We start from the raw sequence: 15,051 nt of genomic DNA, 5'->3' as shown, positions 1-15,051 counted from the left end.
TGCCAGATTCAGCAGCTAACTCATCACTGCTTCAGGGGTTGTCGGGGGCTAGAATATCTTTTTTTCCTGGGGGAACAAACGATGTGTTTATTTGTACGCTATACCATGGCTTCCTATTCCTTTCTAAATATTGTATTCCTTTCTAAATATTCTACATTTCTAAATGTTGCATCTGGCAACAAAGATGCATGACATGAATAACACCTTTTAAATGAATGTTGATCATACTTAAAATTAAGGATCAATTTATTAAGAGTGTCATACTTAATATCAAGGTTCTGTTTATTAAGAGTGATTCAAATGCAGTCCAAGAGGCCAAAGGATTAGTCAGAGCTATAGACATTGTTCACTATTATGCTGCTATGTACTACACAATACCAACACATCAGCCATTTAGTGTTGCTTTAAAAGACATTTAAAAAATGAAAACCATACAATCCATCCATCCATGCCTTATGTCTTTTTGAGCAAGGCTGTCCAAATCAAGCTGTAGCCTATACAGTTCCACTTCTGTCTCTCCACCAACCCAAGCAGCAGGTACAATGCAGTCAAAACTGCACCACTATTGTCAAAGCCACAGCCAGAGGACCAGATACACACTAAAGGCACGTTCCTAACCCTATTCATGGCAACAGGGCCAGGACATCACCCTTGAGAAGAACTGAAGAGGTTAAACATTTTCTGAAACATGCAACAGAAAAACAGTTCTCAGGGACAAGACAAAAAGCATTGCTTCATGTGATCCAGAGTGCATGAGCGAAGCCAAATGTGGGGCTGAAAATAGCTTTTATAGTGTAATATCTGCACTGAAAACCTGCTACAAACAGCATCCACAATGAGCAGAAAACGAAGATCAATTTTACTACCAAGTACTAAAAATTCCGCTTGAATTGTTTCAACAAGCCAGGACCTCAAAAATGTGCTTTTAGCTCAATCTACTTCAGAACAAACACAGAAAAAAATAACTTTTACTACTATGAGGGAGTGAGGTTTGTGGAATTTTGTTTGATTGTTTGTTCTAATCTTAAACATAATATGTAAGTTCTTTTGGGACCAATGGTTTTTAGGGCACACCTGTGCATTCCTAATGAAGAAAATCTACAGCCATATTGCCTTCAGCTCTACAATCTTTTAGGTACAAGACACTGCAAAGGCTAGAAAAAAACAGCGATGTTCCTGGGTGATAAGAAATCAAACCTGCATGTTACATTAAGAAGAAACGGGTCAACAGGGAACTGGCAAGCATGAAAACCCACAGTGACTTTACATAAAGTTTAGGTCCAACCTGTAGTTAAAGAAATTAATTTTTCTTTCTATATAACTAATTTTTGAAGTAGTAGTTAAGGTAAAATACGTCACCACTTCTGATGCATCTTTTTGGGAGAAAAGTATTACCTTTTTCACAGCTGTAGGGCTGCTATCTGCACTGAGGACTGGACTACCTGAAGGGCTTTTCTTTTCATGTGGAACACACTTTGCCATATAAATACTGTAGTCCAGAAGCATTTTCTGACGCACGTGGCCAGCCAGATCCTTGTGCTTCGGCTGGGTTGCAATTTCTTCTGTGCTTCCCTTGCTGCTGCTTCGGCTGTGTGTGAGAACCCCAGATTGGCTGTCGGTTCTACTGTGTGTTGGCAATATCCCTAAATTAAAAGAAATAATACCTGTTTAACAGAAAAGGAACCTCACAGTCAAATAGCAGAGTGTATGATCAAACACTTAAAGGAACAAAATTAGCTTCCAGATATAATTTATTCTGAAAAAAGACCATTCAGAGTAGTGCTTTCTCATTTTGAAGGGTAAAAGTAAATTCCACTACTGTGGGCTTAGGTGGTCCTAAACCCAAATTAGTCAAAATCTGGTATGATTCAGCACTCAGCAGGACGTGGGACTGGAAAACTCACCTGATCAATAGCATATTTAATGATGGACGCTCACATATGTATAACATACTGCAGCCCTGCTGGGGAATGCCTAAAATCAGTCAGGTGATTAAAATGTACCTATAACTAAACTTCTTTTTCTTGAATTTAATTATAGGCTGTTACAATTTAAAGGACTGTCAAAAGCATGTAGCTATTAGAATTTTAATTAGTCATTAATTCTGCATCTGCTTTTCAAGAAGTTATGTGCCAGAAACGATGACGCTAAGCAATTTTTTAAAGGCTTTTCAGAGAAGACAGAAAAGCATGAGTCATTTAAATTTAAAATCATATCAGAGGACAGTTTTGAATTAATATTTCAAACATTTGATTAATACTGTAGACTAACGTGTTTATTGGTTCAGATATATATCTTAGCACAGGACTTTTTATTTAAACACAAAAATGTGTTTCCTTGTGACATTAACTCATGAGAAAGCTCTTTAGTCTTTACAGAAGACTGATGTGGAAGGAAGAATGGAGGAGGAAGAATGGGTAATACATTAAGAATAGTTGATAGCATAAAGCCAAGCATATAGCCAAGAGAGGAAAAGGCAAGGTGGAAAGGTGGGAATGAGAGGCCAAGATAAGGAGCAGAAGAGTGTCTTCAGTATTATTGGTCTGTAAAGATCACTATGGCTCCACAGTTGCTATAACTACCACTGGGGAAACATAACTTTGGTTTATTTCTTTTAACACACACTTTTACTAGAATACAAAATTTGCATACCTGACTTGCTCCCACATAAGCTGGATGGCTTCTTTGCTTCAGATTTCATCCTGGATGCGAGAAGAAACCTTCTGAACCACTCCTCCTTCTCCCTACCTGTCCTTCCAAAGAGATAAAGCACTTGATCCTTTTGGCTAGTGGACTTTGCTCCATCCTGAGGTTTCTTGGATTCTTCATTGTTTAAGTCCACTTTTTCAGCAGGTAATTTTTCCTCTGTATTCTCTTTATCAGTCTGGGCCTTCGCCATAAAGTCATCCTGTCTAGCAAGTTCAATGCAAATAGGGTACTTCTTATTCCAAATCCGTTTTCGTGCCAAACTCTTAGGAACCAGGGAAATCTGAAGGATAAATGAAAGGGTTAATTTAACTTACTTTTCAGTTGTATCTTCTATGCTTCTCTAGTCACATAAAAGAACATAAGAACATGAGAGATACAGATCCTACATTGGATCTGCTGGGTGTAACTGACTTGGCTGGTTGTTGTCCAATCCACTGCTGTCACTAGGTCTTTGGTGAGCCATAGCCTTGGAACTAAAACGAGTACCATTCAAGTAGCTTAGACATCTACAATCATGTGGAGAAACTCAGTTTTCATTTAAAAGATCTTATTCTCATAGTTATGGAGAAAAAAAAAAATAGAAAAAAACCAAGAACCTTATTTCTGTGACCACAGAGTAGGTAATGAGAATGTAAACTGAGTTTTAAAACTCAACTTTTCAGGCCCACCTCATGAAATTGAATGTTTGAAGCAGAAAATAGTCACATCAAGTATGTAAGCATCAAGGAATAAAAGTTATTTTATTCCTTTATATAAATTATATTCTAAATTCAGTACATTCAGAGAGAACTGAGACAATGAAAGTGATGAGAAGAATAATAGGAGTTAAAAATTCTAATATAGGGGCTGAATTTACTGGCATTCTCCAAAAACTGTGGGTAAATACCTTGGAGAACAGTCATAATTTGCTTATTATATTCAGGGCAGGCAGCACTTCTGCAACCAACTGGGGGTGGAGGGAGCGGGAAGTACTGGAAATTTTTCTAAGATACCATGGAGGACAACTGTCAGTCAAGTGCTCTTGTAGCATGTGATAAGCCTTGCTTGTCTTCATGATGGGAAAACCTGCAACAGGCAGGAATCTAAGTTTTTGCTTTATCTTTTCCACCTTCTTCCTTCAATGGAAAGCAGAGCTGACAGCAACTCCTGTCCCATACCGATTCAGGAAAACAAAGGGAGGTTTTCCTCACTGTCGCCTTGGTCGCTCTCTCCCTCCAACTCCCACAGTCAACTGAAGCATAGTTTCCTCCTACATCTGTACTGCCGAGGCCCTCTATTGATGCAGCACATTAAAAAAATCCATTCTTTTAATAATGGGGTATTGATGTATTACTTAATACAAAGCCAATGGAATCAACTTCACATGGCAACTCTTCACAGATTTGAGGGAGGCAAATAACATGTAGAAGAACTGTCCCAGCATTATTCTTGATGCACTCTTCCAACTGCAAAAATCTCATTCCCCAGACACTGGCTATCAACAGCGAGTCATGTCTGTTCCAGCCACCTCTTGCTCTCCTCTTTTATATCTATATACAATGTAGGTTCCCCCCATTCCAGTGAAATGCAAGTATTGTCTGAATGGCCTTGGGATAGAGACAACCACCAGATTATGCATTTTGGTATAAACTTCAGAACAGTCACGCAGTAATCTAATGTATGGGGAACAATTCTCTAAAGTCCCATGTGTTAACTTCTGCTTTGAACTGACAGAGGAAACTCATGCTTTTCCTTTACTGTGTAAATACGTAATCTTTTTTCTAAATCCTGCTCAATCTTCCTCCCCAGCACAATCTTTTGCAAGTTAGTCACGACAACAGTTTTGTTTACATAATGACAGCACATGAAACTAGAGGACCAAAAAACAGCTAAAAAAAAGTTTCAAAGTATTCTTTGTTAAAATCAGATATAAGTGAGGCACACTCACCTTGCTTTCTGTAAGTTCATAAATTTTCTGGCTGACATATGTGACTTCAGGCTTTGGCTCATTGTACACAGCCCTTCTAGAAATATTTTTATTGGGTTTTGAAAGTCTTAAGGTGCTTCCTTCGAGTCGCACATAGACAGAGTGGGTCAACGTAGCATGGTATGTTTCTGGATCATAACTATAAATTTCATTCATCCATCCCTAGAGAAGAAAACAGTTGTTAACAGGCTTTTAAAAGCTGCTGGAAAACCAAGTACAGCGCATACATCAAAGTTTTAAATAATTATTCAAGCTTTTGCCAAAGTTATGTCACTTATTGTCCAAACACAACAAAGCAGTAAATGCCCTAAATGAGGTAGCACCAAACTGACGGAGCATGAGATGAGCACTGCATCCCAAGCACACAATTTGTTTTTCCAAGTAAATAATTTTTATGTAGTGCAATGCCCTTCTACCTCATCTTCATGAAATGCTGTGAGATCTGGAGACACAGGCTTGCTGGGAAGAACCACAAGGCAGCCAGGCTGTAAGAGCATGCTGCAGAGCAGCCTGTCTGCTTACAGCAAACACAGACACTTCAATCGCCAACAGTCAAGGCAGAGCAAACAGTCTGTCTGTTTATAGACAGCACTGACATTTTAATCATGAATAATTAAGGACTGAGTGGAAGACCACAATGGAGTTTGTTTTAACACACCATCACCAGTTAACATTATTTAACAAGTTGTGTAACTGCCCAGTTACAAGACAGGAGTCATACATGTGGGGATCAAATTTCATTCAATTCTGTGCCGTGAAAGAAACAGAAAACAAACCAGCCCTGCTGTAACAAGCCCGTAAGTGCTGACTATCCATGGGGGTGATGTTACTCCTCTAACGTCTGCTTACAGAAAATGAATGATAAATGGGGCAGAAAACAAGCCAGAATACTCATTCAAGGAGAACAAGTTTTCCTTCTCTTAACCTGCCCTACAACATACTTTGATAATTACTTCTACCTGCACATCAAAACCTTAACTTGGCACACTCAATATTCATCAATATCAACAGAAAGCAAAAGAGATAGACTTAAATAGATGTACCCCAGAGCATAAAGTAAAACGGCATCTTTATAAATGCCTAGGTGAGTATAGTGGGGGGAGAGCACCTGCTGCTGGGAGGAGGGGAGAACTGAATGAACATCCCTAGTATTCTTCAAAACAAAAAAGTTGTAACTACCTTATGCAAAACAACCCAGGAATTACTGCAACATTTTAACTTAAGAAGTTTCCACCCATACATGCAGGTGGTGGAGTCACCATCCCTGGAGGTGTTCAAAAAAATGTGTAGTCGTAGCACTTCAGGGCACGGTTTAGGAGACATGGTGGTGTTGGGTTGACAGTTGGACTTGAAGATCCTAGAGGTCTTTTCCAACCTTAATGATTCTATGATATGTAAAATTTATTTTAATGCTTCAGTGCCATATAATTTCTCAAAGTAGATAGCATACTCATTCTTAGGTGCCATAGTAACAATGATACCTATGTTTTGCTTACTTCAACATTTAGCTCCATTTTCACTATAAACCCTGGAAAACCTAGATAAATTAGCATTTCTTTTGTGTTCAGGAAAGATTAAGTTATTCAACTTTGCTCAGCTCCAAAGCAGACTACCTCTTTTATTAACAAAAACACCTACACAAACACATGCTCTTTGAAGAAGCTTTGTGTTTGGGTTTTCTGCTTACACTGAGTTATTACAGCTACCATATAGGAAATACAATGCATGAGGAAGAGTTTTCGATAAACTATCAAGGTTCTGCACAGCAGGGTTGATGTATATTTGAGCACATCCCATTTCCTTCCTAGAAATTATTAAGCCAAGACATCTTTGAGCAGACAGCAATTAATTTTGAGCCAGGAACTCCAGCTGGACTTACTGAAGCACAAGGACACCACGTGAGTTGCCTAAAGCCGCTGTGAACCATTCACTCTGTGCAGGACTGGAACATCCATATGGCCCACAGATCTCTGGAGAGACTCCCACCTGCCCCCCAATCACATCTCCAAGCTATTTCTAGCTCAGACGCCAAAGTCTGGAGCCTGCACCTAGGCAAATGTACAGACAAAAATTCGCTGCCTCAAAAGTTTATTGCCTTCTCTTGCAAGGCAATTCAGCCAAAGACCACACAAGTTGGCACAAAGAGAAAGGGACACTTGGAAAGTGGATTTTTACATAAAGCTTAGCCACATGAGCTTTTTTTACAACTGTAATAAGCTATGATTTATTTTCAATAGGAGGGTTGGAAACCTCCAGGTATGTGTGGTACCCAAAAAGGAAGGTCAGGGTACACTGGAAGTTTCCTTAACATCCTGCTTGAGATGGAACTGGCTGGAGTTTTCAGTTCAAGTTCTGGTGTCAGAACAGAAGACACGGAGCAATGAAAACAAGGTGAGATTTACACATCATTCTCTTGACTGCCGTGTACCATAGTGAGAAGTAAAAAACCATGAACATAGCTTCAAAAATGAAAAGCTGAGACGACATGAACCCCTTGCGACACACATCAGATGTGCAACTTTGTTGTACCTTCTCAGCTACTATACTGCTGTTATCCGACACCCTTATAGTCACATTTAATTTCATCCCTCCAGCATGTACTGAGATGCCATAGCCATATCCGTGAAGGCATGAGGCCCAAGCTACATTAAGTGATTTAACCAAGTCCAGTGAACCTCTGGTAGCACAGGAGTCTGAATCCATATGCTATGTCATCCACCAGACCAGCACCTTCCCTCCCTATCCTGTTTCTTCTGTAACAGTGCCGGTACCAGACTTTCTGCCAGAAGTTTTTCTTACCCTACACAACTAAACAGCAGAGGAGAGGCCCTTTTGAAGATCACCACCTTTTTCCCAGCAGCAGCAAGACACACTGAATTTAAAGGGCAAAAACACACAAAACAGAATCTCTGCCTCCTCAGTTTGTATTGTCCCGCTTCTCTTTCAGCATTCAGGAGCCTTGGGAAGTCCCACCTGTTTTCTGATCCCTACCATACGCCCAGGCTTTCCACTTCAAACAAATGGATTAGGTGTATAATCTGCCAAACACACAATTCTCAAATCCTGTACTGCCGCCCACCCGCTCGCTGTACGTAACAAACCCAAGAGAAGTGCAAATGCTGCTTCTCGTAGCACAGCCATCAGGTTATTAGAGACTGAAGAACCTGTCCAAGACTTAAAATGATTTCCAGCTGCCTACAGTACTGAACTTTCAAAATCTAAAACTGACAAAAGATAAATGCATTTTCTGCCTAAAACAGCAGCCTACATAGTGATTTGTAGACAAGGATGAGCTTGGTTGCTTCATGTATTTAAGGCATAGGCCAAATAACAAAATACAGAATTTTAAATTCAAACATTTGGGATTTTATTTTCAGACAGTACCTAGCCAATAGCCAGGATGAAAAAGATAGCATACTGCATTACTACAAACCCTCCTTGCACATAAATTTTTAGTTTCCTAATTTCTAAGGATGCCCTGTTTCCTTTTTGCACTCAACTTACAAAATAGCTTGAAACACAGAGAAACATTGCATGGCCGAGAGTGAAATGTTAATACTTCACCAATTTAGGGTTCTTCACTCTATTAATGAATCTGAAAATCTGTGCCAGCTGCAGGAATTCCCCCCCCCCATTATCAGGGGAAATGACACCATATGCCTTTTCACTTCAGCAATTTCTATTTTTGTAAATTGTTTCATCTAGCAAAAAATCATTTTTTGAGAGGGTTATCCAAGAAACCGCAAAATTAATTCCAAAGTTCCTGCATTTTAAGAACAATTTTATCAGAAATACTTCTTTGCAAAAACAAATTGGAACCAAAGATTCACAGCCTACGGAAACGGTTTTGCAATGCATCTAAACAGAGAAGTTACGTTACCATAACACACTAGCAACAGATGAATTTTCCCAAACTACTGAAGCAACAATGGATTTCCTTGTGTAGGAGAGGAGTGACTGTATGATGGGTCTTTTTGTGTTAGCGAAGTTGTTAAAATAAGAAATTTAGTAATTCAGGGAGGACAATGACCATAGTCATATGCTACTCTGCAGCTGCTTGCCATTTACACTGATCCTGTGATCTCCGTTTATAGAGGTCAGCAGTTGCTCTGAATTCACAGCTGAAATTAGGAGAAAGTGCCTCACCATTGGTTTGGTAACTAACCTGAAAAAGTATCCGGTTAGAACATTGGGCAGCATGGCTTTTATAGCAAAGGTCACAGTTACTATTCAAAAGCTCATACACGCGCTAACAGGATCTGGCCTGTTTGTTCGGCAGCAGAGACTGAACTGGCTTTCAGAGTGCAGCACGTCACCTCTGTCACGGCAGCGCTATCAACTGAACCGGCCCTCCGGGAACGCACGGGTCTACGGAACACAAGCGCTTCCACGAACGGCTTCAAAAGGCCCACCCCGGTTTACTTCTCCCTTTTCATGACTCTGGGCTGCAAATTTTTTAGTCAAACTGCAGTTCAACAGAGTAAGTCATGAGAGTAAAAACTGCAGAGTCAGGCCCTGTAGAGTATCGACTTTTTAATGTTATTTAGTTTAAGTTCTCAGGCATTTTATACCTCAACCTGGGAGGGGAGATGGGGGGAACTGCAAAAGATTCTTTAAAAGGATCCAGAGGGCCCGGGGCACAGACAGGTCTGCAAGTAAAAATAAATAAAAATCATTACTTCTAGGATATTGTCAAATACAAAAATAAAAGAATCGACGGGTCAATTTCACAATACAAGCCCAAATCTGGATTACAACTGCCCCCAGAGTTTCTTAGTGCTATTAACAGATTGATTAATATCCATTATCGTTAAATGATATAATCAAATCCTCCAGCACCAAAATTCTTGGAAGACTGTTGATCACTCAAATCACATCAGTTGTATTTGCATCCCTCTCGTTACCGCTATTTTATAATACTTCAATAGTATTTTGCTTGATAAATGAGGAAAAATGTATTGCAGCTTTTTGAGCTTTTATTGACAGGGAAAATAAAGACACAAAAAAGGTCTAACATGGGCCAAAGTAACCATCACCTAAACAGGAAAACACACTTGCCTGCCAGAGGCCACTATCAAATGAGAAATCCCCTGAGTGATATTCAGGAGCAGCGTTCTGGTAAAAAGCTGTCTCTTTCTGTACAGCTGTGGTTCAGAAAGCTTCACTTCTCCAGCAGGCACTGCCAACATGGTCTTCTCATAAAAGTTTTTTCTAATGGAAATGGTAAATTTATGATTTCCATTTTAGCTGTTATTTAAAACCTTTTGTATCAGCCAGCACAACACAAAGGAACGCACACTTGAAAAGGCCAATAAGGAAGCTAGATAAGACAAATGCATTAAAAAAAAGAATAAAAAATGTGGACAGAGAAGAAAAGGAAAAGGAATCTAGAGAACTAAAGGCTAAGGGAGGAAGATAAGGAAAACACAGACTGAAGATGGAGGGGGTTTGTGTGCATTTTCTGGCTGGGGGGGGATTTTCTCCCTCCAACACCAAAGACATTTGAGTGAAATACATACAGAAATCTACAGACGCACACAGTAACCAGCATGACAGTGTTATTCTTTCACATTGTAAAGAAACAATATTGGGGAAGACAATATTAATGTTCAGGTATTTTGGCAATTGCTGACGGGAATTTTCCCCTAGTCCTTGAAAGCAGGGAAATGCAAACTTCTCAGACAGTATTTACATGGGGAAGAATGCACACATTCTTGTAAAAACACAGCCTGACAGCAGTTTGGCAGAATCCCAACTCCTAGAGCCCCATAAAGGGATCTTACTCATAGCATTTATCATAATGGCATGAAAGCAGTTCAGGCCAGAATACAAGACCAAGCCCTGAAGAGAACACCTTTATGCAAGAGCATCAAGTTTGATTTTCCTATATTCACGTGAGTTTTGTTACAGACTAAATCTTTGTCTCATTTTTCAGAGGATCTAAACTGTACAGTGCTCATTTTGAAGAGGCAAATAGAAAATAGTTGTATGAAGGGGGAATAATAACTTGTAATCTGCTAAATCACATTACATTACGTTCCACTTCAATATGGGCACTGAGCTGGTTTTTAAACTCCTGAAGCATTAAAAAGCCCTTTTATAGGGATTTACATATTAAAGACTATTACTTTGTGTGTTAATGAGTGCAAGAAATACTTATCACATCATACAAATCATTAATCTACATTCATATAGACTTCTCTGCACAGCTCATTTCTTGCCTACAGCTATTCTCGTAAAAATGTATCTCCTGGATAAATGCACCAGAATATAGTTTAAAGGTTCCTGAATCGCAGCTAAGACCTCAAAGAGCCATCTTAACACCAGCCAACACTGAGCATCAGGATCTTTACCAGCTTTCAAGTATCAAGGCAAATTGATAGGCAGGGTCTCAGCACCTAATTAACAAGGACAGAACTTAAAAGTTTGTAAAGATTTGTACATGTAAGCAGCAGGTAAATCAATTGAGCAGACAGGATTGTTCAGTCTACATTCACAACAGCAAAGACCACAACTCGTAACATTCAAGAAAAACAGGGAACACCAACATCAGGGCTGGGCATGCAATTGCTTTTTGTATTTGGCAAAAGTTGGCTTTTATACCCCATTTCTCTAACTTTTCAGTTACTTAAAGATACATGATATTAGCTGCCAAGACACTATAGATTCTACAGCATATAACCAATACTATATGAATTTAAATTCATGCAGCCTTTGTGCTGTTACACAACTGGAGATGCACCTTCAGAAAGCTCAGGATGGATTTAATATTTACACAGATACAAGAAAGCATTCACAAATACTCCAATAGGCAAGTGATATCAAATGAGGGTTATACCACTATCATTCTGAAATGCTTCTGTTGCCCACCAGAAACTAGGAGATGCTTTATCATTCAGAATTCTGCAATTAAGAAAATAGTATTTTAATTCATCACAGATGGAGATCAGGTGAGGCACAACAGGGACAAGGAATTAGAATGTCTGAAGACATTAGAATGTCCTGAGCTGGAAGGGACCCGCAAGGACCAAGTCCAACTCCTGTCCCTGCACAGAACAACCCCAAATTCACCTCATGTCTCTGAGGGCCTTGTCTAAGTGCTTCTTGAATATCCCCAGGCTGGTGCCGTGATGCCTCCCTGGGGAGCCTGTTCCAGGGCTCCACCACCCTCTGGGGGAAGAGCCTTTCCCTAATGCCCAGCCTAACCCTCCCCGGCACATCTTCCTGCCATTCCCTCGGGTCCTGTTGTTGGTCACTAGAGAGAAGAGATCCGCACCTGCCCCTCCTCGTCCCCTTGTGAGGAAGCTGCAGAGCGCCATGAGGGCTGCCCTCGGCCTCCTCCGCTCCAGGCTGAACAAACCAAGGGACTTTAACCACTCATCGTACAGTTTCTACGTACGATGAAGCACATCGTATGAAGAAGCACAAAGCTACTGAAGTGAGTGGTTGCGTGGATCACAACTGGGCAGACAGCAACATGCTGGACGTATGAAGTGACAGCAACTTGCAGTATCTGAACAAGAAGTGGAGGTGAGGAAGGACAAAGGGGAGGGAGGATATATTTTCTAAGAGCTTGATTTAAAACACAGCTCTCGGGCACACATTTTACTGAACTGTAACCCATATTATACAGTACAATATTCAAGATACCTGCATGCAGCACCACAGACATCGTAACCCATGAGCATCCCTTTCATCACTCATTCCTCCTCCCATTCTAATTAGCTAGCATTTGAGGCTAATCCACATGCTCTCCAACTATCTATGCTTTACTTGAACACAACGCTTTTGAATTTGCTTAGGCTGAACAGACAAGACAGACAAATTACTGCCTAGATAGTAAAAAACCCCAGAAACAAAATACGTCTCCCAGGATGCAGCTTCAAACACAAGTGTTATTTTACACGATAAACACTGACACTACTTGCCCTCAGTAGTTCAGCTGGATCATTTCAAATCCATCAGCAAAACCACTTGCCCTTTTTCTTTTGAAGCAATTCTGGTTTTCTACTAATACTTAAGGACACTGAAGTCTTATATATTCTTGGATACTAGATCATTTGTGCCCCTGCCAAAGCCACCTGCTGCTAAAACAGTATTTGCAAATGGGGATAATTCAGCTCATTTATACCTTCAGAATAAATCTAGTTTACTACTTCTACCCAAAATAATGCACACACGTGCACGCACAAAATGCCATGACCTCACCTTCAGTATTTCAGGTTCTTTGATGTCTAGAGCTCCTGTATTCCATTGCTTTTTCATACTTGTATGCAATTTGAGATATTCATGAGTACGTGGAGTAAGAAGCCAAATCACACAGACAGCTATCATAAATCCAAGGGCCATTCCAAGTAAGAGTCCACTTAAGTAGCCAGGGAGAGGGATAATAAAGTAAGCATAGACTAACAGTGTTAAGAAGTATAAAGTTTTCACTGGTATTTTAGGCTGCTGCACATATGGATTATTTTCATCTTCACTGCTGAGCATAGTACCATTTTCCTCAGTCATCTCTGGATCGACCAAAGTTTCAGTAGGTTTATCAGTTTTGCTTTCATCCTCTAGTAAGGAAAAGTCTTCAGAATACAGTTCACAAAACTCCTCATCCTCTCTGCTTGCTAGTGCAGACAACGAACATTTTTCAAGTACGAGTGAAGTTTTCGAACTCACGTCCTTTGTGCTTGCAGACTGAGAGCTTTTGGTCTCTGTCTCTTTTGCATGTTCCTCAGCCGCTTTTGACTGATCGTTCTTATTCAGGTTAGAGTCGCTTCCATAGAAGTCCCCTTCAGAATCACATTCTTCTTCCTTAATGCTATAGTTGTTATTGCTTTCCAAATGGCCATTCAAACTGGAAAGGTTTGAGAGTTCTGAAGCACTTGAAGATAAGGCTTTGGGCCTGTGGCTACTACTTTCATCACCCATTATTTTACTGAGCAGCTGAAAAGGCTCATAGATTACTTCAGAAAGGCGTCTTTTAGTATCTTCAATTTTAGCCTCCATTTCAGGTACTTTAAAAAAGGAACGAGTGTCAGAGGGAGATGTTAATGGAGATGAGGGAGCAGTTTTAGAATCACCACCTGTAGCTCGAGGTTGAGTGAACTGTTTGAACAGATGTAAGTTCAATTTCGAGTCGGGTGGCCTGTAAGACACAGCTTCAGATTCTTGTTTAGAAGTATCTGTAGACAGAGATTTCACTAAGGTTTTCATTAACTGTCTATGTCGCATCGGTGGGGTGGGTTCTTTTGGTTCCACATCTGTTGAAAGGGACTTGACTAAACCTTTAAAAGGCTTTGAACTAGAAACTGTGGATGATACACTAGAGCAGACAACTGATCTGGAAGGGGATGAGGATGGGGAAGATGACAGGCTGGATTTCTGTTCCACAGGTGGTGTACCTGATAAGCTAACTGTATGACATGTGTGTGATGATGGAGACAGGACTAGTGGCACTGCACTGAATACTTGGGATGTGGAAAGAGAATCCAACAGCTTTACAGTTTCTGCAGTTGACAGAACTGCAGGCGATGAGGACAGTAGTGATGCGGAGTTGGCCACGTTAAGCGAGGTAGCTGGACCAGAAAAATCATGGCCGGTATGCTCAAAGCAGAGGTCTTCCTTGGCTTCAAGTGCTGTTACAATGCTTTGGTCATCTAGTTCCTCATCAAGAAATTCCTTAAACTCCTCTTCCTCCTCTTCTTCCTCCTTCCCAAATGCAGAGAAATGAATAGTGATGGTTTCTCGGGAGACAGATCGCTGGACCTGCACTTTTGGTGCTGACTGCTTTGAGGACATTTCACCGGTTTTCTCTGCATGGCTACTGTTCTGACTTGTCATTGCAGGTCCCAGAGATGTATCAGAGTCTGTGAAGAAAACATAATACTATATTAAATGCACTTTTTCTCCCCTTCAAACATGCTTATTTTCAAGCCTTAAGCCAAACATAACAGAGAGGTTACACACAACAGGTCAGTCAGTTAAAAATTAAAACAATCTGGACGCTCTTCATCTCACTGGATTTAAAGCTGGCTAGTTATGTTATGGACTCTTACTAAAGAAACTGACTGTAGATTTCATTGCATAAAATATATCTATATTTTAATTAATACCCCCTTCACATCTGCTTAACTACCTCATTCTCAGTATCACTGAATGCAAGAACAGATTCAAAAAAAGGCAAGGTTTTGTAGTACAAAGACAAGTTTCTACAAAGATACAAGACAAGACAAAGACATAAGTAAGCCATGCTTAGGACAATTGGTGATCATGGATAGGCATGGAGAGCATTACCACATTCTCTTAGATGATCTTGAAGGAAGAATCTCACACAACTTTAGGTAAAAAAGAAAAAAAAACAACCAACAAAACCAAAACAAAAA

General features: G+C 40.1%; 1 protein-coding gene across 2 annotated transcripts in view; it reads right to left on the bottom strand.

Annotated features, from left to right (window-relative positions):
• The window catches only part of TEX2 (testis expressed 2), a 61,261-nt gene that overhangs the window by 17,149 nt on the left and 29,061 nt on the right, over positions 1-15,051 (bottom strand). For both annotated transcript variants that reach the window (XM_075111424.1, XM_075111426.1), the window contains exons 2-5: positions 12,884-14,535; positions 4,637-4,837; positions 2,653-2,989; positions 1,396-1,643 (exon numbers count right to left, since the gene is read on the bottom strand). In XM_075111424.1, the coding sequence (XP_074967525.1) occupies positions 1,396-1,643; positions 2,653-2,989; positions 4,637-4,837; positions 12,884-14,509 (2,412 nt within the window). In that variant the 5' untranslated portion in view covers positions 14,510-14,535. The remainder of the gene's footprint in view (positions 1-1,395; positions 1,644-2,652; positions 2,990-4,636; positions 4,838-12,883; positions 14,536-15,051) is intronic.

The sequence above is a fragment of the Phalacrocorax aristotelis genome, chromosome 16 (assembly GCF_949628215.1).
Source record: "Phalacrocorax aristotelis chromosome 16, bGulAri2.1, whole genome shotgun sequence".
Classification (NCBI taxonomy): Eukaryota; Metazoa; Chordata; class Aves; order Suliformes; family Phalacrocoracidae; genus Phalacrocorax; species Phalacrocorax aristotelis.
Note: the sequence above shows the minus strand (reverse complement) of the source record. Positions and strands in the feature narration are given on the sequence as shown.